At 35.2% G+C, this 22,060-nt stretch overlaps 3 protein-coding genes across 3 annotated transcripts; 2 read left to right on the forward strand and 1 right to left on the reverse strand.

The window, feature by feature from the left end:
• Positions 1 to 651: 651 nt before the first annotated feature.
• LOC125209627 (Protein kinase superfamily protein) lies at positions 652 to 9,139 on the forward strand. Its single transcript, XM_089066817.1, has 17 exons — positions 652 to 826; positions 914 to 2,176; positions 2,244 to 2,327; positions 2,901 to 3,041; positions 3,139 to 3,209; positions 3,511 to 3,604; positions 4,333 to 4,410; positions 5,941 to 6,007; positions 6,327 to 6,412; positions 6,497 to 6,547; positions 6,860 to 6,907; positions 7,099 to 7,219; positions 7,341 to 7,521; positions 7,674 to 7,811; positions 7,901 to 8,013; positions 8,657 to 8,716; positions 8,796 to 9,139. The coding sequence occupies exons 2-17, from the start codon at positions 2,015 to 2,017 to the stop codon at positions 8,906 to 8,908; spliced, it is 1,608 nt and encodes a 535-aa protein (XP_088922943.1). The 5' UTR covers positions 652 to 826; positions 914 to 2,014; the 3' UTR covers positions 8,909 to 9,139.
• Positions 9,140 to 9,411: 272 nt separating this feature from the next.
• Positions 9,412 to 12,891, reverse strand: CICDH (cytosolic NADP+-dependent isocitrate dehydrogenase). Its single transcript, XM_048114872.2, has 16 exons — positions 12,736 to 12,891; positions 12,271 to 12,314; positions 12,053 to 12,162; positions 11,931 to 11,968; positions 11,768 to 11,845; positions 11,638 to 11,691; positions 11,447 to 11,548; positions 11,208 to 11,299; positions 11,024 to 11,127; positions 10,800 to 10,868; positions 10,594 to 10,709; positions 10,438 to 10,472; positions 10,120 to 10,262; positions 9,891 to 10,013; positions 9,697 to 9,794; positions 9,412 to 9,608 (listed from the first exon to the last, which is right to left on the reverse strand). The coding sequence occupies exons 1-15, from the start codon at positions 12,782 to 12,784 to the stop codon at positions 9,713 to 9,715; spliced, it is 1,239 nt and encodes a 412-aa protein (XP_047970829.1). The 5' UTR covers positions 12,785 to 12,891; the 3' UTR covers positions 9,412 to 9,608; positions 9,697 to 9,712.
• Positions 12,892 to 19,056: 6,165 nt separating this feature from the next.
• LOC125208950 (homeobox-leucine zipper protein HDG11-like) lies at positions 19,057 to 22,014 on the forward strand. The gene is made up of 10 exons (XM_048108491.2): positions 19,057 to 19,218; positions 19,311 to 19,428; positions 19,551 to 19,742; positions 19,815 to 20,240; positions 20,340 to 20,432; positions 20,496 to 20,705; positions 20,779 to 20,962; positions 21,036 to 21,301; positions 21,367 to 21,456; positions 21,547 to 22,014. The coding sequence occupies exons 1-10, from the start codon at positions 19,106 to 19,108 to the stop codon at positions 21,886 to 21,888; spliced, it is 2,034 nt and encodes a 677-aa protein (XP_047964448.2). The 5' UTR covers positions 19,057 to 19,105; the 3' UTR covers positions 21,889 to 22,014.
• The last annotated feature ends 46 nt before the right edge of the window (positions 22,015 to 22,060 follow it).

Genomic DNA, 22,060 nt, shown 5'->3' on the forward strand with positions numbered 1-22,060 from the left:
CATTATCATTCAACTATATATAAAAAGATCCCAAGTTTGAATTTTTGGTTTTACTATGTCAAGTTGACAAGCAAGAATAAACCTTTGCACAAGTACAATACTTGAATCTGTTTATTGGTGTGGTTCTCTAAGATTGATCTTACCGTCTAGAAAGAACGTTTCGTCTATGGTGGATAAGCGTTGATTGGTGCGATTGTATCGTGCTTGGTCACCTACTAACTGATCAAAATAAGGATGCCGCATCAGCTTTTCCGGCTGCACGACTCCGGCCTCGACCAGCCTCTGATCGATGCTCTGCCACTCTTTCACTACAAAGACATCATAGGATTGAAGGAGCCATTTGAGTGTGACATCTACTATGGGACGGAAGGAGTACTATCTCTAATCCCGTGATATTTTCCGAGTGTGCCATCTATTATGGTACGGAGGGAGTACAATAATATTACACAGCTATCACCCCATCTGTTAACTGAATAGTACTATATTGAAAACATTTATTGAAAGTAGCATCGTGTCAATGGGATTCCCTTATTTCCATAAAATAGCTTGTCGTATTGGAAAGTTTAAAATTATGATGATTTCTTTATTTTATTTCCATTTTTCAGCCATGAAACATATGTCCTACACAAATATTCCAAATATAATACAAAATGATAATATGATATGTTCAAGATAATAGAGAGGGACAATTAGTCCAACATTCAGTGTTCTCTACTCCAAAATATCCTCCACACACTAAAGCAAGCAGGAGATTAATTTCAAACCAGAGATGGCTGGGCAGAAAAGGGTCCTCTTGCTGTGCGGAGACTATGTCGAAGATTACGAGGTCATCATTTCTTATTCTTTTCTTCCAACTGTTCGACGAATTCACTATGTGGGGTTCCCCTGAAAGGATTAGCGATTGTGTTTTTAGGTGATGGTTCCATTTCAAGCGTTGCTAGCATATGGGCTATCCGTTGACGCTGTTTGTCCCGGCAAGAAAGCGGGCGACATTTGTCGCACTTCAATCCACGATCTTCTAGGACATCAGGTTTTGTGGAACTACGTTGTGATGTCATGTCTTCCGTGGGTGTTTGCCTTGATTAAAGTTGAAGTCTTGCAGTGTTTTTTGTTGTTCTATTTTGGATCTATTTGCTATAGTACCTAGCTTTGATATTGAGTGCAATATGCAGCTGCTGTGTTTCCTTTGCTTCTATTGTTAATTGGTCGAAGCATAGTGTAAGTTTCTTGTGTGCTAAGAGGGTGTTTGACTAAGCGCTCCAACAACTGATAAGATATTTCAAGACTTGAAATATGGTGGATAAGATTGATCTGTTTATTGGTGTGGTTCTCTAAGATTGATCTTACCGTCTAGAAAGAACGTTTCGTCTATGGTGGATAAGCGTTGATTGGTGCGATTGTATCGTGCTTGGTCACCTACAAACTGATAAAAAAAAGGATGCTGCAGAAATAGGCATTGCAGCTGAGACTAGAAAGTGATCACAACATTCTTTAGCATTGGTTGAGAGTGGGAAGGGATCAACACCACCACTGCTGCTTCCCACACATTGAAGAGGCAGCTGCACCAGCTTTTCCGGCTGCACGACTCTGGCCTCGACCAGTCTCTGATCAATGCTCTGTCACTCTTTCACTACAAAAACATCATAGGATTGAAGGAGCCATTTGTCTCTCATTTCTTGACAAACTCAAAAAGTGTCAAATTTGGACTTGACTTTTGACAATTGGTGGAAGAGGGCAGAAATCCATTGTAATACAAGTTGAATGTCAATTGTTTAATCACTATATTTATGGATGTGATACTAATTACATTAACATATAAATACCTTAAATAATTTCTGTTAAAGGTCAATTACAATCAATTGGCGGTTAACTGTTAAATTCAAGTACTAAAATGTACTGCATAAATGGGTAGACATGGAGGTTAGAAGTTAACTGTTAAATTCAAGTAAAATTTACTGCTCAACTGTCAATTACTGTTTTCTTCCGCTACGGAAACCAAACCCAGTTTCCAGAGATGGGTAGACATGGAGGTTTGAAGTTAAGAGCCAAAACCTCGCTTTTTGTGCTCACCGCCGCCGGAATCGCCGCCTACGGCTCCTCCGATTCTGCCGATACATCCAATTTTCCCCTTAGCTTCTTAAATGGCGTCGTTCGCTCCTCCCGCGCCCTCTTTACCGTGAGGATCTGCTTCACTTCCTTTTCGATTTACTCGATTAATGCTGCTAAAAGTTTCAATTTTTCAGATTACTTCTTGCGTGGTTGATTACAAGTACTCGTTGCACGGTTTACCGGTTGATTCCGACGAGTATGGATCCACACTATCTCAGGTTTTTGAATCTACCGCTATTTTAGGCGAATGTTTTGCCCTGTTTCTCGATTTTTATCTCTTTCAAGTTAACTCCGTTTGATCATGTCATGTTAATAGTTCAGTATAAAATTTTGCTATTATCATCTAGCCATGGGGTTTTAAGTTGCAGAGATTTCAACTCGTGTTACAAATCAACATCCTTAGGGCATAAAAATGTTGAGAGGAATTTCTCTGAAGCATTCCATCGCAACTCTAATCTATCATCTTCTGTTTACCCGTCTTTACTATTGTCAATACTATGCTGTTCCTGTCATATTTACATCCTGTGCTGAATTCAATGATATATACCGCAATCATGTCATGTTCCTCGTCATTAAGTACACTTTGTGGTGCTATTTCTGCTCTTAATGTTGTCCGATGTTTTCTGCTTCCTGGTTTTGTATCTATTTTTTTTCCAATGAAAATGATGGTGGAAAAAATAAATAATTAGATTGTATCTGCATAATAATTAAAGTTAATTGCATCATTGTTATCATTTGCATTGAGGAGGAAAGTTTCTTGTGCTTGATTAATGTTTTGTGGCAATTTTTAGATCCATCTAAGATCAGCTAGAAGGATCCAAAATTTATGTGACACCAACAAAGGTTTCTATGTAAAGGCTGGCCAGTTTGTTGCTGCAGCACGACAAGTTCCTCGAGAATATTCGTCTACTCTTTCATCTTTACAAGATCAGGTTTTTAATTGTCATATTTCAGTTCTTTTAACCAACTTTTGTGGTCTTCTGACTGTTTTAATTGAATTTTATGGTAATTCTCATACTGATGCTTCAGGCAGTTCCATGTAATTTTGAAGCTGTCAAGGAAGTTATAGTAAAGAGTCTGGGGAAGGACATATCAGAGATGTAAGTTTAATTGACTTATAAACCATTTAATGTCCTGGCACTTCTTGTAAATGTTTCTTTTTTGTATATCCATTGTTGGATCTAAAATAAGCATATCATGTAAAGTAGATCATGCGCAGCTTCTCGTTAATTAAGTTTGATTAATATTCATAATCGGTTGCTAAATGACTCAAAAGATTAATTCTTCAAATCTAAGACCTTCTCAATAGTCTTGAAATGTCATTGATTACATTCATGTCCAGTCACAAGTTTTCTGTACAGTGAACAATCTAATTTGTTGGCATTTGGATTCATGGATCAGATTTCTCTCGTTTGATGAGCAACCAATTGCTGCTGCATCAATTGCTCAGGTACATCGTGCCGTCTTGAAGGGCCATCAGCAGGCAGCTGTCAAGGTTAATCTGTTGAACTACACTTGAACTAGTACTTTGTTTGACAGCCATGTCTCTACATGCATTGATATTTAGTTTGCTCAAGTAGGACTCGCACTTACTTTAACAAATTATTCAACATTGCTGCTTGTGTTCTGTGGCTGTTGGTGGAATTGGGGGGTTTTGGAGGTGGGGGGGTGGCTGACGGGTGTTGAGAAGATGCTTCAATCCAGCTCAGCTCTGTAGTACTTTTTACTTTTTTTGTTTTCTTGGTAATGACTCAAACACACCACAAAGCGATCAGTTTCCATTTTGGTAAAATACATTTTGCAAAAACCAGTATTCAGTTCAGATGGATTCTTATACTGTATACCATGGCCCTTTCATTTAGAGAATAATACTACTAACTAATACTATAATCTTTGAATACCAGTTGTTTTAGCTGCATTTTTGTTAAAGTATAGTAAAATCTAATTGTAATAGTACATGATTGTCATACATAACTATAAAACGTATTCATCATCTCTCTATATTGCTGTATTGTTTCTTTTAGTGCTTGTTTGGTAGTTTAGGTAAGGCCAAGATACATGAGTTATATGGGCTTATTTGACTGTTTGGTGGATAAGATGAGGCCCATGTTAGGCACTTAAAGCCCATCTTACTCTAATTATCTTGTGTTTTCTTAACAAGCCTACCAAATAAGACAATTCTAAATGAGATTACATGGTTCCACTTTTGTTTTGAAACCACAGGTCCAATATCCAGGATTAGAGTATCAAATGAAATTTGATCTTGCTACAATGGCTTTACTCTCCAGATCAGTTGCATGGGTAAGATTTTAATTCAGTCAGCTAACTTTTTTTTCTTTTACTTTGACAGAGTATTTTTTTTTAAAACGTATGTTCAAAGGCATGCATGAAAGCAAACAGATATATTATAAGATGTGCATGTAGACTAACACATTATTGTGCGTGAGAAGTTTCTTGCCTACTGTTTAAAGATTGTGGCAATATATGATGGCTGTCGATCTTAAAACTGCTTTAACCAATTCAAAAGTCTATTTGTTTCCTTTTACTTGTTGTAATGTCCACAAAACTATTAGTTTGAGGGTTATTGTACAAGTAAAAAGTGCACTTCAATTCAACTCTTGAAATTACTGTTTCATTATGTGGCAATTATTCCCCCTGGAGTCTGTTTGGTCTTTAAAGCCTTCTTACAAGCCCACCTCCCCGTCTGTTTTCGTAATGGAAAATGTAGAGAGCGTTGCAGAAAAAGAGAGAAATAGGGAAAAAGGGGGGCTCGTATAATTTAACTACCAATATTCCAATCATCACCACTTCTTTTCTTTCCCCTTGTTTTCCCGTCACTCTTAATCATCAATTACCATCACTCTCAATGGATGAGCTGCTACATAGTGGCCCAATGCCTGCAGTGGATGATCAGAGCTCTTTAAAACTGGTTCATCACAATTATATTAGTCACAACTTTTCAATATAATAATGAGCTGCGCCCTCAGTTTTTTTTTCTCTGGCTCTACACAAATCTGCACTTGTATCACTCAATAATTCTTCGAAACTGTTTTAAGTCTATGATCCAAGCCACAACCAAAGAAGCTTTTTTTGATGTGTCAGACTTCATGAAGCAAGATAGAAAAAACAAGCTTGATAAAATTCAACATAAAAAAATTCCCACCTAACTATATTTGCACCGGCTCAACGGCAATCTTTACAGTGTCACTGGTTACCAAGAATAGTTGATCATTAATTTACTGGTAGAGTCATTCTATTAGTTTTGATAGAAAATGCAGATGAAAGAGACTCATCCCCATTGTCGTTAGACTTGTAGATTCATCACATTGTGTAATACTACCTCCCTATTTGAAAAAAAAATAATTAATGGCAAAGGTTTTAATGCATAATTTGTAAGGTAAGAGAGATGGATTGGTAAAATAAGAGAGAAGAAGAGAAAAAGTAGTGGAACTAGTGTTAATGGATTGTGGGGCCCACTTCCTAAAATAGAAAGTTTATGTTTTTAAGGGACAGACTAAAATGGAAATAGTTTCTATTTTTAAGGGACGGAGGTGGTAGAAAATAGCTTTATGTCATGACCTCTTAGGTTATCACACTAGAGTTTATGTAGTTCTGTTCCTTTCTTAATCATAAATTTTCCTTAGGCAAATTAGAGAGGAGTGCTCATATATGTGCAGAGAGGGAAAGAGTAAAGACATCATTTATCATAAATGAAGATACTTAAAGACAGCTATCCAATTGGAATGAATGCAGAATTTGGTGGGAAAATGAGCCAACTCTATGGGCCCTTTCCTCAGTGTGGTCTAAAACGTTAGTTGCTGCATTTTCTAGTTGTTCCCGGAGTACAGGTTCAAGTGGATGGTATCAGAATTTACAAAGTCTATTGCGTCTGAACTTGGTGAGTGTATCATGGTGTTTTGTCATCAGACATGCACTATGATTCTTCTTGGATTATTTTAATTTCTTATATGCTTAGCTTAGTATCTCCATCTTTATCTTTGTTCTTTTTATTGGACTAGGCCTTATCTAGCCATTTTAATTTTTAACTTAATGCTATCAAAACTTATTCCATCACAAGTTTTGGGGCCTTCAACATGTGTGCTTGAATATTTCGTACTTATGATGTTTTTGCTTTAAACTAAAATATGTGCGTGAATTTTTTTGTACCCTTGTTGCGCTTAAATGATTGAATGGTTTTCATTTCTCTTGTTCTATAGATTTCATTCAAGAGGCTAAAAACTCAGAGAGAGCAGCAAATAATTTTAAAAACAACAAGATGGTCAAGTTCCCTTTTGTTTATTGGGTAAACTATATGCATTTCTTTCTTGAGTTAATCAATGCAAAAGTTCCTCCTTTCATCTTAGATATGTCATGGTTATACTGACAGGATTTCACAAGCAAGAAGGTCTTGACAATGCAATTTTGTGAAGGACATAAGGTACAGCTAACAGGCTAAATTTTTAGGTCCCCCACCCCCCCACCCCACCCAAAAAAGAATGGTTAAACCTGAAAAATAGGAGGAAGCAGTCAGTTAAAGAACTTCACTTGTAATGATTCAGTATCCTCATAATTCTGTCAATTACATGAACATTAAAGAAATACTATTTGTGCTGGTTCGGCAACTTTCTTTTATTAATAATGGGAATCTCTGCATTATATGTAAGTAAGTACTAGTATATTTCACATGCATTGAAGCATGATGTGCTAATTTCTGTGAAGCCACTGGTAACATAAATTTCATTGGTTTCAGATTGATGATTTGGAATATTTGAAGCGAATGGGTATCAATCCGCTTGAGGTTGGTTTGTGGGAGACATGTCATTTGACATAGTTATTTTCCTTGACTCCTGGGCATGCCTTATGACTGTTATTTCTATATAGCTGACTGATTAGACTTATAAGAAAATATCTGTTGATCAGTTTTAAGAAGCTGGTATCTTCAATGAATAAGAGACTCTCATTCTTCTATTCTGTTTTGCTTGACATTAGGTAGCCAAAACCCTCATAGATGTCTTTGCTGAGATGATATTTCTTCATGGTTTCCTCCATGGGGACCCGCATCCTGGAAACATATTAGTTTCTCCAGATAGGCACAATGGCTTTTCATTAGGTACAATTAAGCATTTCTACTTGAAACCTTTCTTTTTGTAGGAGTGTTATTTTATCATATATGTTCTTGGTTTAAAAATTGACTTTGCATTTGCTTAACAAATACATATATGTACATGTAGTCATTCTGGATCATGGGATCTACAAACAGTTACCTGAAGAATTCAGAAAAAGCTATTGCCATCTCTGGGATGCCTTAATTAGACTTGATTCACAAAAAATACAGCAGCTGGGTGAAACCTTTGGTGTTGGGAAGTATGCCAAATATTTTCCTGTTATATTTACTGGAAGAACCATTAATAGGTACTCTCTATGGCTTCCTCCTTTAATTTATTTTTTACTATCATGGATGGGAGTTCCACTTCTAAGTTCTCATCATCGTTCTCTTTTTGCATTCAATGATGCATTTATCATTATATGTGAATGTAATGCTGATTACATCTGAATAACTGAAGTAAATCAGTGCTTGGGAGAGGAATGTCGCCTGAAGAGAAGGAACATTTAAGGGACGAAGTGAAATCTTTAAAAATGGAGGATGTATCTTCTTTCATGGAATCATTGCCCCCTGAGTTTCTAACCATACTGCGGACCGAGTAAGACCTGATTCCATGTTATGCTACTGTCACAATTGTTTGTAAGGTTGATTAAATTATCTCATTGCTATTTCTTGTATTCCATAAAGTGGGCTGCTAAGGTCCTTGATTAGCAAATTAGGTGCTCCTCAACGAACCCGACTGCTGATTTATGCTAAATGTGCCTTCCGTGGTCTCTCTGCTGAGGAAAATTCTGAATCAGGTAAAAACCCGTTCGCCTTTCAATATCAATTCTATTTGATTAAATGAATAGTCTGGGTGGATATGACATGTACAATGCATTATATAGTTATATTATCTTCTTGAATCAGAATTATCATGTCTCTTGCTTTTCTATATTCCAGCTTTGGTTTTTATTTTTTCATCATTTGTTTTGGATGGGTAAATGAATTTAAATTTAAAGGCCTCACTACGGAAGACTCCAACCCGAGACCTTTGGCCTCATGCATTACCTCTATACCGCTTGTTCAATTCACACATACGTCATCATTACTATACCTAATTGCTCCTAATGGTGGGGTATGCCAAATTGTGAGAATCAAAATCTTCCTAAACTAAGGTTCATTCATATATACATCAAATAGATCAATCGGGTGAACTAATATTCCGGTTGGCTAACTAGAAGATATCTGACAGCTTATTTTGATTGTGACCTTCACTTTGTCTTTCATTCATCGACAATTAATGGCATCTGATGGCATCTAGTTATAAGACCTAGGAGGATATTTCTGTACTTGGTTATGAAAGTTGCAATTTTCGAAAACTCAAGTCCAAAAATGCTGATATTTCAACAATGTTTATAACTCTCTTCTGCACTTGATTCAGTCATTGTATATCTTGTGCAGTGTATGTTGCATCCAGATTGAAGACGAGTATCAGATACATTCAGATGAGGGTAATTCTGGGTAAGGCAGTTTTGAATCATTATGTAGATTTCTTAAATTTGAGAAGATGGACATATAGTAAGATGCAGTTGAACCTTAGGTATTATGGAGTTCGTGAGCTACGTGGATGAAAGAGGACGCTCGTTGGCTACAAAACTGAGACAGTTGATGCATCAAATATGGAGTTTGGCTCCCATTCTCTTGTCAAATTGAGAGGTGACTGTAATTTATCACATTCCTTATAGAATTTGTAGCATCTAATGATGTTGGTGGTGGGGATTATGGGTGGATGCTAAACTTGTTGGACGGCAATTTTGGTTCACGGAGTAATATTTTTGGGCAAAAAGTGGGAAACATCAATTTGTTATGGTTTACTAGTAATCTTTGTAGGAGTATTAGATTTGAATAATACAAAGGAATGCAAACAAAGCATATTTGATTTAACCACTAGTATGCACACGTACAAGTTGCCATATGCAATATTTAGTGGTCCTACGACTGACAAGAAGAAAATCCAAAATTCACTTTCAATGAAAGGGCACGTCTAAATCACAACACCAAAGGCAAATCTTTTATTTGGATAAGAACTTGCTAACAGATATTTATGCAGAAAGGACCACATATTCTTAGAACAGATGAATATGCAGTGTTTTTTGTCAATCTGTGCAATCTGAGTTTAAACTATCACAATTATTTCAGAAAAGACATGCCAAGAATTTAAACAAGTTCTCTCGAGATTTTCCAATTGATCAAGTGTGTAATGAGCCCGAATGGCTGTTTGGAAATACATCTGAACAATATAAAAAAACCAGTGCAGCAGGAAAAGTACAACTCTTGCATAAAATGGAAGACAAATTATTGAAAAGTAGCTGCTGGTTAGATGCGTCCTGGATGATTTTTTGTCAATCTAGACCTGCAAAAAACATGAAACGGCAACAAAATGTGAGGCTTGTCATCGAGTAATATCAAAACATATCGAGATTTGGCAATCACGAACATACAACAGTGCTTTACTGCTTAGGAGGAAAGTTTTGCTTTAAGCTCATCAGCAACTGCATCAATGAACTCTTCAGTGTTGAGATAATGGTTTCTCGCCAACCTAAATTGTTGGGGGATACGAAGGGGTGAGCAATATGATAATCTCGAAATGAGGCAGCTTTATGATTTGAAATGTGATGTGAACATCAATGCTTACTTGGATCCATGGATGATAAGGGCAAGATCCTTGGTCATCTTTCCAGATTCAACAACACCGATACATGCTGCTTCTAGTTTCTCAGTGAACTCCAAGAGCTTTGCGTTGTCATCCAACTTAGCCCTACCAAATTTTATATTCCAGAATTCAGCAAAGCACTAATGTAATGTAACAAGTAAATTCATGGACAATAACATGCGTGGAAACGAAAAGAATAAACTTAAATCACCTGTGTGCAAGACCACGAGTCCAAGCAAAGATTGAGGCAATGCTATTTGTACTGGTTTCACCTCCTTTTTGATGAACCCTGTAGTGACGTGTAACAGTTCCATGGGCTGCTTCAGCCTCAATAGTCTTGCCATCAGGGCACATCTGGAATGAGAGAAACACAATATATTCTCAATATACAGGCTGGCAACAAATACCAATACAATGCATGCCAATTAATGTGGTTTGTTAATGCAAAAGGCTAAGACTTCATATTTTACAAGTTTAAAACCAGAGTCTTGAAAATCAATAGCAACTAATAGAAGAGATACAAACATACCAAGACTGAGGTCATCAACCCAAGGGATCCAAAGCCTGTGAAATGTGATCAAATAAAGTGTAAATGGCTTGCAGAGTGATACATGCAAAAGACCGTTACATGATCTATATGTCTACATTGATAATTCATGGATTGCAGATTTCTTGATTTACATACCCTGTGCCAAGAAGTCACTCTGCACATCTCCATCATAGTTCTTGCAGGCCCACACGTAACCTCCATCACTCTTCAGAGCATACGCAACCATATCATCGATGAGACGGTGCTCATACCTTAAGGTGTTGCATTAAACAAACTAACACATCAGTAGCAAAAACAAAAATGTTAGAATCATATGATTAGAATCAAGCAGAGATGCCCACCATATTCCAGCCTCCTCGTACTTTGATCTCCATTTTGATTCATATACTTCTTGAAATATGTCCTTGAATCTTTTTCAAAGACAGGGAATAACAATTAAAACATCAAACTGGTTATACATAAAACAAAAGTTCTAGTTTGTAATGGTAGTGTGCAGTTTGAAAGAATGAAACACAAGGACATATGGTGGAAACCATTCACAATATTGAATAATTTAATTCCTTACCTGCCGTCATATTTCTTAAGGATGGTGTTCTTGGTGCTAAGATATAATGGCCACTTTTTCAGGTATGCAGTGTTCATTGAAGCCTCAGCAAAAGACCGAATTGACTAATCAACAATGTTACAAGTCAGTCACCAATATCAGTGCCGTTCTAATAAATTGCATCAACAAATCTGGCAAAACAAACCTCATCAGTGTTGTACATTGACAAAGCAACTCCGCCTTCACCAGTGAAATTGTAGACCTCTAGTTCAGTCGTTTCACCTGACCCTTCTGGCACTGCATATGGACCAAATGTAATTTATATTGACTGACCAAGAGAAGCATAAAAAACTTACAAAGGTAAAAGACTTATTTTTAGCATAATATGGACAGAATACATTAGCGATAGAGATTAAATGTAAAATCCATAACAAAAGGGCATACCAAACACCATTTTAAGCTTTCCAGGTCCTTTAAATACAGCATCAGTGGCCTTGTACTGATCTCCAAAAGCATGCCTCCCAATGCATATCGGCTTCGTCCACCCTTAAGCCAGTCCCAAGTATATTAGCCCAACCAAGTCACAAACTAAAAAAACTGCTGAAAAACAGAATAAAAAGATTTCAGCTGTTTACCTGGGATGAGTCGGGGAACATTTTTGCAGAGAATTGGTTCTCTAAAGACCGTGCCTGCATGGAGGTCATTCAAAATCATCAAAAGTTCAAAAACATAGTTAAAAGTAAACATTGATTCAAATTTACTCACCATTCAAAATATTCCTGATTGTACCGTTTGGACTCCTCCACATCTGCTTTAAGCCAAACTCCTTAACACGAGCTTCATCTGCAAACATTATACTTATTGTATGATTTTCTGAACAAATCTAGATTCTACAACAAAGGATCTAAACAACTTCAACCCTACTTACCAGGAGTGATCGTTGCACACTTGATCGCCACATTGTACCTGCAAATTTAAACACAGACAGCTGAAAAGCTAGTAACAAAACACCACATCATCCAAAAAGGACATATCATATAGATCACATACTTAAGAGTAGCTTCTGCACTCTCAACGGTAACTTTATCATCGGTGGCATCACGGTGAGTAACTCCAAGGTCAAAGTACTTGATATCCAACTCCACGAATGGGAAAATCAACTACAATGAACATATAAAACGAGATTATACTACCAAACCATCAGATTTTTAGTCACGGATAAAAATGTTATGACGAATTGAAGATAAAGATGAAATCTTTTTCCACACCTTGTCTTTGATAAATTGCCAAATGACCCTTGTCATCTCATCTCCTGAAAACGCACAGATCACAAAAGAAAACAATCAATTGTTTCAGCATGGTATAAGAACAATAGTCATATCATATCAAATTCGAAGAATCACAAGACATAGTTCCAGGAAAAAACACCAACAGCGGCGGATACTCAAAATATCTAAAGTCTGAAAACAAGTATTTTACTCACAAAATCAATTGATAAAAACATAGACTCTCATAGCAGATTTCAATAGTTAATATCTTTGGTTAAAAATTGCCTTCTGCTTCACATCACAAATCAAAATTGAGATGATCTTGATCTGTAAACATATATAAAGCTTCTGGAAACAGTAATAAAGTAATAATCGATGAACATAAGCATAAATCTAGCAACAAAACCAAGTCCAAGCAACAGATCGAGAAAAGAGAGAGAGAGGGAGCAAAGATCTGAATCTAACCGTCCATCTCAACGATGGGGTTGGACACCTTGATCTTCTCGATCGCCATGGCTTAGCTGTTTCAGTAGGTTTTGTTAATCTGATTGATGTTATCTTGGTCGAGAGAGAAGGAGAAGCACAGTGATAGCAGCCTTCAGGAAAATGAATTATATATGCAAGGGAGAGGGGGAGTTGGTGAAGTGGGGCTTTCGCCTTTAAGGGTTTTTCAAATCGCACAATAAAAATTTTTAGTTAATTATATTTTTAATATTAATCATAATGAATCACAACCTTTTTTTTCACTAAAAATATCTTATAATCTAATTCTATATGAATAATTATACTATGATAATAGGTCATACACACCTTTAGTTCTGCCACACTCCTATTAACCCCTCTGTCCAAAATTTATCTTTTACTCTCCTTCTATTAAAAAATTATCTTATATGCAATGACACAAATTTTAATAAAAAATTATAAAAATAAGAGAGAATGTAAAAAATAGGTAACTTACAAGAGATATGGAAAAAAAATAAGTACAGTATGAAAAAGGAGATAAAGTATAAGAGAAAAATTTTCTATATTTATAAATGATACTAGTAATATTTTTTTATAAACATTCCAAAATAGCAAAATAAGGATATTTTTCATGTATGAATGGAGTATTATTTTTTTTCCGTTATTTCATTTCTTCTCTTTTACTATACTACAATTTATCTTTTCTGGAATCGTGTATTTAATTTTAATTTATAATATTTAAATTAATGTGATTTATAAGTTCTGATTCAATGTAGTTGCCACGTAAAATTTTTGAAATGAATTTTATAGATAGAGATGGAAACTTTCGCCATCGTAATATCTATTTAAGCTATATCTGAATTTTAATGACTTCACACTAGTACAAATTGTTGAGCTGACTTTGATGACTAAATTGACGATATTTAAAGCGTTAAGCGTATACCACTCCATAATTTAAAACCTATCAAAAGTCTAGATACGTAAATTTGCTTGCCACAGGGTCACATTGTTTATGTCATCTGATTAATATGAATAGATATGGCAGCTAACTAATGAGATAGTTTCGAGCATCCATCCATGCTCTCCGTACCTACATTTGTTCATTTTTTACTCTATGTTCTTCCATAAGAGCATAACACCAACATTCATACTCTTCTGCAAGAGCATGCTTAAGGATCCTACCATTCTATTATTTAATTTAAATACTTTAATTACTAAAAATATTTTCACAATATTAAAATGCATTAAAAATACTAAATACTACTCCCTCCATTCCCCATTAGCAGTCACAGTTTGACCGAGCACGAGTTTTAAGAAATGTAAAGAAAAGTTGGTTGAAAAGTTAGTGGAATGTGGGACCCATTTTTTTATATTGGTTTTATAATAAAATGTGAGTGAAATGAGTTAGTGGAATGTGGGACCTACTACTATTTATGGTAAAAATGAAGTGTGACTATTAATTGGGGATGGACCGAAATGGAAAAGTGTGACTCTTAATCAGGGACGGAGGGAGTATTACAAATTACTAAAAAATTTGAAATTAATACATAATTAAGATCCTAAAAATTTAAAATTACATAATTAAAAAGTTGAAGTATAAATGAGAGATAATTTGATGTAAAGAATGGATGATGGATGTGGGTATTTATAGATGATTTTGGGATAAAAAAAATCAAAAAAAAATTGAAAAAACGGGTAAAAGAATGGCTATATTTTTGGAAATCCGATTTTTTTTTCTTTTTTCCGAAGTATTTTCGATTTTTATGGTTTTAAAAAAAAATAACGGAATAAAAACGAGTCAATCAGGATGCGCCACGTAGGCATGCTCTTGCTATCGAGCAGGACCGTGTCGTCGGCAAGAGCACAGAGCAAGCACGGACGTGCTCTTGCCGACGCCGTCGGCAAGAGCACCGATGCAGATGCTCTTAAACATTAGTACTCCATACCATAAAATACTAGTAGTTCTTATTTAATTGTGAATAAGGTAAATAATATTTAAACTAAAGTAATTTATATCATGCAAATCTATTTTTTTTTTTAAAAAAACTTGTTTAAATTAAATTAAATTCGAATATATTTATGAGCCTTGACCAATGTATATGTATTTAATAAATAAAATACAGTTCGACTTGACATAATACTCGACTTGGCTCATTTCGATCGCACCCATAGATTTATTATACACAATACAACCAACACACTCATATAATGAATTGTTTAACATTTTAATGACATTCTTACATTGCTTTAAAAAAAATTACGCAAATCGTCATATTGGACGTATAACTTACGTGGGAGATTTATGATTGATTTTGTGAACATCAAGGTTAGTCTTTTTAATTACATATAGGTTTTAAGTTATCCACTCAGGATTAGCTCAACTCAACTCGATCACACAACTTAGATTAAATGATCGCGCCCGTAGGATTAAAGAGGTAACGCAGTAACTTTAGTGATTTTATCAGTTTCATTTCGACTTTAAAATCTATTAAATTTACTTATATTCTTTAATACACGTATCAATTATCTTAATGTGTCAACTTAATTATCAATTTCATTCCATTTTTAAAAGTTACATACATAACTCATAATCTCACTCTATAAGTGATTGTAACAGTGTTAGGACTCAATTCTCACATTGTCTGTAAGCACAACTGATGTGGGTATATAGAATAAATGAGCACTCTCTCCGAATAGGCTAGTCTTTTGAGATGAGTTCTCTTGTTTGGTCTGTATCAATTGGTGTTTTCATTGAAAACCCAAACGGCTCGGAGTGGTGGCCAGGCGACGAACTCGCCATGATCAACGAGTACGTTTGGAGCCGGCTCGGAGTGGGGGCCGGGCAAAGAATCAGCCGTGACCAACGAGAACTGGGAGGGGTGGCCTGGCAAAGAACCAGCCGTGACCAACGAGGACGTTGGTCCTTAAAGGAGGGTCGAATGTTACGAACTCAATTCACACATCGGTTGTGATAACAACTGATGAGGTGTATATAGACTAAATGAGTTTTCTCTCATAACAGACTAGTCTTTTGAGATGCATTCTCCTATTTAGTATACCTATTAGATAGGGACCTAAACTTTTATTTTATTCAAGAAGTGAGCTAATAATCTTTCCGTATAATTATTTAGTTTATTTATGATTTATTGTTTGGTTGTTGCGTTTTGATTTACTATCCATACTGATTAGGATTTGATTTGTTATTTTTACGATTTGTTTTGTTTTCTTAATTTATATGAGATCTTTTATGTACCATTAATGTTTTAAATATGTGTTGAATCCATTATTATCATTAAGAAGAATAAATTAAATAAGAATATTTATCATTATCTCTTTGCAGCTTCTCTCTTATGAAGAAAATAAATCAATGGTTTTTTCTTCCTTTTTGCCTTCTCTTCGAATTATTTCTCTGATAGGTATTAATCTATTATTACCTATCAAATAATCTATAATTTAACATCCTACCAGAGAAATAATTTGAGAGAGATTTGTTTTGTTCATAACAAGTTGTGTACAATTAGAATTTTACTTAGTTTATTTAACATCCTATCAAATTCTAGAAATAATATAGAATTCTAGAAATAATTGTACCACACACATCTTCGATTTATTTAACATCCTATCAAATTGTGTCACGATGTGTCAGAAGATGATCTATAATTTTATAATAGAAATGAGTTGTGGAGAGTTTTAACAGATTTTTAGAAATAAGTTGTGGAGAGTTTTAACAGATTTTTAGAAATAGTTATCTAAAAATGACTAGTTAAATAATACTATTACAAATTTAAAAATTTAAGTATGATTGTTAACTTGAAAAACTCAATATAGAATTGATACAAATCATACAATTAGTACTACCGATTGAAGAATGTTTAATCAATTTCAAGAGGTATAATTGACAAAATTATTAAAAATAGTGATAGATTCATTATTTAATTCTACATTGGAAAAAAAAGAAGAATGGTGTGTAGTACTTCATATGGATGTCATTAAATGTACCACGCTTACTCGCATGTCTGCATAAAATTATTATATAAATCTAAATTTCATAAACTAATTCAATTTACTTTTTCTATAAATCAGAATAAAATTTTAAAAATCGTTGTAATCCAGTATGGAATATTTAACCCTTGATAGAGGGGAAGTAGTTGTAATTAATTTCAAGTACAAAGTACCTACAGCAATTTTTCTTGTTAAGAAAAACATAGTTTGGGGCTAGCCTTACTCTGCAACTTCAAAGCAATAATACACAGTGGAATTACGAACGAATAACTGCTACATTAATAATTTAATCTTTAAACTTAAAATATTGTTTGTGTGGCAAAGTGGCAGACAGCCACCTAATACATTTATTTGATCTTTTACCTGCTTAAATAAATATCCTCCAAGATCCACCGTCTCTAATAATTACACAACTTAATTTGGCATACTTTATAGGATGAATATTCCCTAAAAAGAGATAATTATATACTCCAAATATTGAAAGTTTTAGTAAGGGTTGGTTTGATTTGGTGTGTTAGGAGAAAATCAAGCTTTTCATACTATGTAGTGTCTTTTCCTTTTAAAATACATATCGATAATAACAGAACAGTGAATACTTTAATCTTTAATTTTTATTTATTAATATTCAACAAGTATTTATTTATAAATAAAATTAAAAAAAATAAAAATAAAAGAACAATGCACCGGACTAGGCTAGCCAATTGGGACACTCAACTGTCACCAAAGGAATAAAAGATCAATCCAACAACTATTTTGACAAAAATGCTTCTCCATTTTCAAATAATGGAAAATTCACCCCATATATAAATAGAAAGCTAAAAAGGAGCAGCCGGCGGATAAGATCACAAGAAACGTCCACGCCATATTAATTAATTCATTCATCCACCAAAATCATTTTTAATATATTTTTCATATTTAGAAAACGAATATCATAATAAATTTTCTCAATTTAATTTGTTGACATGTGACTCCAGTCTCTGCCGTTCATTTACATTTATTTTAGATTTTGGCCGAATGTTTATGACTAGGGAAGGTACCTAAGGATGTTAATTGGGCTAATTCATTTGGATTTGGGCCCAATCTAAACGAGTTTTAAGCTTTCCGAATACAAGTGATTTGGATTATAATTTATTCATGATATTATAAACTTTCAATCCTAACCGTCTATTTATTCTCTTACAACATTATTCTTTATATAATTGTGAAATTGTGGTCCAAGACTCAAAACTACTTTGAATTATAAATTTGGTAGTTTTGAAATATCAATAACGGCAACATGTGCTTGCAGTTATCAAATCAGCATCTATAATGTATGTAGTGTACATGACGTCAATTCAAAGGCCCTACATCACTATCACATATTAATATATTTGTTTTAATTGTAAATAAATTGAAATTTAAATGTTGCGATGAACTTAAAGTCGAGATTAAAGTTTACAGGTTGCATCATGACTCACGATAAACTTGAATTTAAGACCTTTGATCTTGCACTTTTATCTCTCTACCACTAGGCCAGATGGCCAACTCACACAAACTTTCACATGAGATGGGGTATCTTTTATTTCGTCAATTCATCTAGCATAAACTAATTAATATCTCATTTTCTTATTTTACTTATCTTTAAAAAAACTTCCTTTTCTCATTTTAAATAACTAAATCTCAAACTTTATTAGATTCATATATAATTATGAAATAAATATGAGAAACAAGTTTCATATTTTATTAATTATTTTTTATACTACTACTTAAAATATGGACCAAATCTCAACCAATGGCCCAATGCATACTGAACTTCTTTAATTCCCAGCCCATATCCAAAGATTGATGTAACATCTAAAATTTAAATATCTGCCACTTATTGCAAAGCGCATGCTGCCAAGCTGTAAAAGGGAATATCTCCAACGTTAAAAAGTTGTTACCTTTTTTATTAATCATAAATGAAAGTAATTGTACGGACGTACCATATTTTTCTTGATTGCCAGTGACAGTTTTAATCCCCTCATCATCAATAAAATTGGCAAATTTTGAATAAATGGGCGTATTCAAAGTTAGATTCATATAAGCTAATGGAAATATTAGGAAACTAATGAATTGTTGCAATTCACTTTATTTTCCTTACACAGAACTAAAATCCACATGAATCTCTCAAATAAAGAATTAAATGAATTGTATATGCCGTTTTTATTCACCCCAATCTTCATTTGATTGAATGCTCATTTGGTATGTATACCTCACCCTCTTAGTTGTTTATTCCAATTGTACAACAAGATGTTAGTATTTTGTTCACTCCTCTAAAAATAAGACCAACTTTGTTTCCTGTATAATGTTCTCAACTTTCTTGGTGCATATTCTGAATTTGTGAAGAGAGGAAATGAATTCAACAAATTGTGGAAATGGATCTGCTGAAGAGGAAGTGTACAATGCTCAAAGGGTGAAGAAGCAATACCATCGTCACTCCTCCCAACAAATTCAGCAACTTGAAGAGTATATTATACTATTCCTTCATCTTCTTCATTTTGCATGTTTATGTTTGTCTAGACAAATCATTCTTGTTTTTTATTTTTTTTGTGGTGCAGTTTCTATAAGGAATACCCTCACCCTGATAAGAACCAAAGGCAGCAATTGAGCAGGGAATTAGGCCTCGACCAGAAGCAGATCAAGTTCTGGTTTCAGAATAAGAGAACTCAGATTAAGGTGTTGTCTAATCTGTGACGAGACCTTTAAATTTATGTTCATTTATATATATTTAAAAAAAAAAAAGAATTAGTGTCTAACCTCACCTGGCCTAATTTCTTTCTTTCAATGTATATCTTCAGGCTCAGAATGAAAAAGCAGACAACAACGCTCTCCGCTCCCAAAACGAGAAGATTCATTTTGAGAATCTCGCGATGCAGGAAGCGTTAAGGACCGTTGTTTGTCCAGCATGTAACGCTACATCTCTCGCCGATGAAGATAAAACCCACATTCTGCACACACTCAGGATGGAGAACGCGCGCTTGAAACAAGAGGTCGTCAATGGTTTTTCATATAATAAGTTACATACATATGCTTTCTTTCTAACAACTTATGCCTATGAACAGTATCAGCAAACAATGGACTACTTTTCCAACTACATGGGAAATCCAGCAGTGGACTCTCTTAAGAAACACCCTCTAGGAGAAGGGGTGGGAGTTAGTCCTCAAGAAGATTATGGACATATGCCTCCACATTCCGAGAATCTCGTACCACCACATGACTCGACTGGAACGCAGGATCTGGACAAGTCTAGCCTCATTGAGGCAGCATGTGATGCCATGAATGAGCTTATTGAACTTTTTCGTGTGAACGAGCCACTGTGGATCAAGTCCACGGGAGAAGGGAGGTATACTCTGCATCGTGACAGTTACGATAAGCTTTTTCCCAGATCAAGTCACTTGAAAACTACAAGTGCTCGGTTTGAATCGTCCAAGGATTCAGCCGAGGTGGACATGGCTGCAACACATTTAATCGAAAGGCTTCTTGATGTGGTAAAGTAAAACTCTAGTAGTATATGCTAACACTTTTTTCCCTTGAAAATGGACTACTTGTTTGTTTCAATTCAAATTCTTGTTTTGTTGCTGTTGCAGGATAAATGGAAGGACATGTTTCCAACTATTGTCATCAAGGCGAGGATCATTGAATCGATCGATACAGGGATCTTGGGCGGTCTGTTGCATCTGGTACATGCCTACCTATACATGTCCTTGCTATATGTGAAGAATCTGACTATTTTTTATACACAGATGTACGAAAAGAGGCACATTTTGTCGCCTCTTGTGGCTCCTCGAGAATTCTTCTTCATTCGCTACTGTCGACAGCTTAACTCAAGCACTTGGATGATGGTAGATGTATCTTATGATTTTATCAAAGAGCTCCAAGACGCTGATCCTATGCGTTCATGGAAGCTTCCTTCGGGATGTATGATTCAAGATATGTCAAACGGAAAATCAGCTGTGAGTTGCATATAATTACTTGAAAAATGATGAAGCAATGCACAATCATTCATTAGCTTCTTCATTTTTATAGGTTACATGGATTGAACATGTTCAAGTGGACGACAAATCATTGACTCATCGCATGTATAGAGACTTGGTGTGCAATGGCCAAGCATACGGAGCCAAAAGGTGGACTACTTCACTCAAGAGGATGTGTGAGAGATTTGCATTCTCGATGGGAATAACGACGAAGCCTAAACATGAACTTGAAGGGGGTATGGTTTTAACTTGTTTCTTCCTATACACTCTTACAATGCTTGTCTTAATCGGCTTTTCTTCTTCACACAGTCATTAGCTCGCTAGAAGGGAAACAAAACGTAATGAAGCTCTGTCATAGAATGGAGAAGAGCTTCTGTGAAGTATTGAGCATGTCAGACAAACTTGATTTCCCACAGCTGTCTGATCAAAGTAGCGGTGTTCGTGTCTCGCTCAGAAGAAGTAATGGAGCCGGCCAACCTGAGGGCTTCATCGTCAGTGCAGCAACCTCGCTCTGGCTTCCCCTTTCCAAAGAGAATCTCTTTAACTTCTTCAAAGATGAGAACAAAAGAGCTGAGGTATATTATATACTAATGCCTCTTTATGAGATATATGTAGAAAGACTAATGCATTTGCTATGCAGTGGGATGTGTTATCGAGTGGGAATCCTGTGCATGCCGTTGCTTGCATCCCAACCGGGACAAATCCCGGAAATTGCATCTCCATCATCCAGGTTATATTCTATATCATTCCAACACTTAATGATACATAGTCGCCTTTCCTATACTAATATATATGTATGACTGTTGTTGGGGTATGACAGCCTTTTGTTCCGGAAGAAACGAAGATGTTGATGTTGCAAGAGAGTAGCATTGACACACTGGGAGGAACAATGATCTATACTCCAATAGATTTAGCAGCTATGATATCGGTGGTGAATGGCGAGGATGCGATGCAAGTGCCAATCCTGCCATCGGGATTCATCATCTCTGACGATGGCCGTGCTAGCAAAGGAGTTGGATCACTGCTTACTGTTGCATTTCAAATACTGGTGTGTCGCAACACATTAACAAAGCAACTAAATATGGAGTCCGTGGCGACGGTGCACACTCTTATAAGCTCCACAGTTCAGAAGATAAAATTGGCACTTGATTATTCTGATTAAATTATCAACTACATAGGTGTTTCGCTTGTTTTGGCCTCTCTGACTGTTACACTATCATAAGAAGACCGTTTTCTCTTTTTATATTTCATGTTTCAACATTAGATATACATAAATCATGTACGTAGGATGGTAGAAGAATAGTTCTTTTGTCCTTGAACATTATTTATGAGCC

This window comes from Salvia hispanica, chromosome 3 (assembly GCF_029641045.1).
Source record: "Salvia hispanica isolate PSC_SH4W2 chromosome 3, Shi_PSC_v1, whole genome shotgun sequence".
Taxonomy (NCBI): Eukaryota; Viridiplantae; Streptophyta; class Magnoliopsida; order Lamiales; family Lamiaceae; genus Salvia; species Salvia hispanica.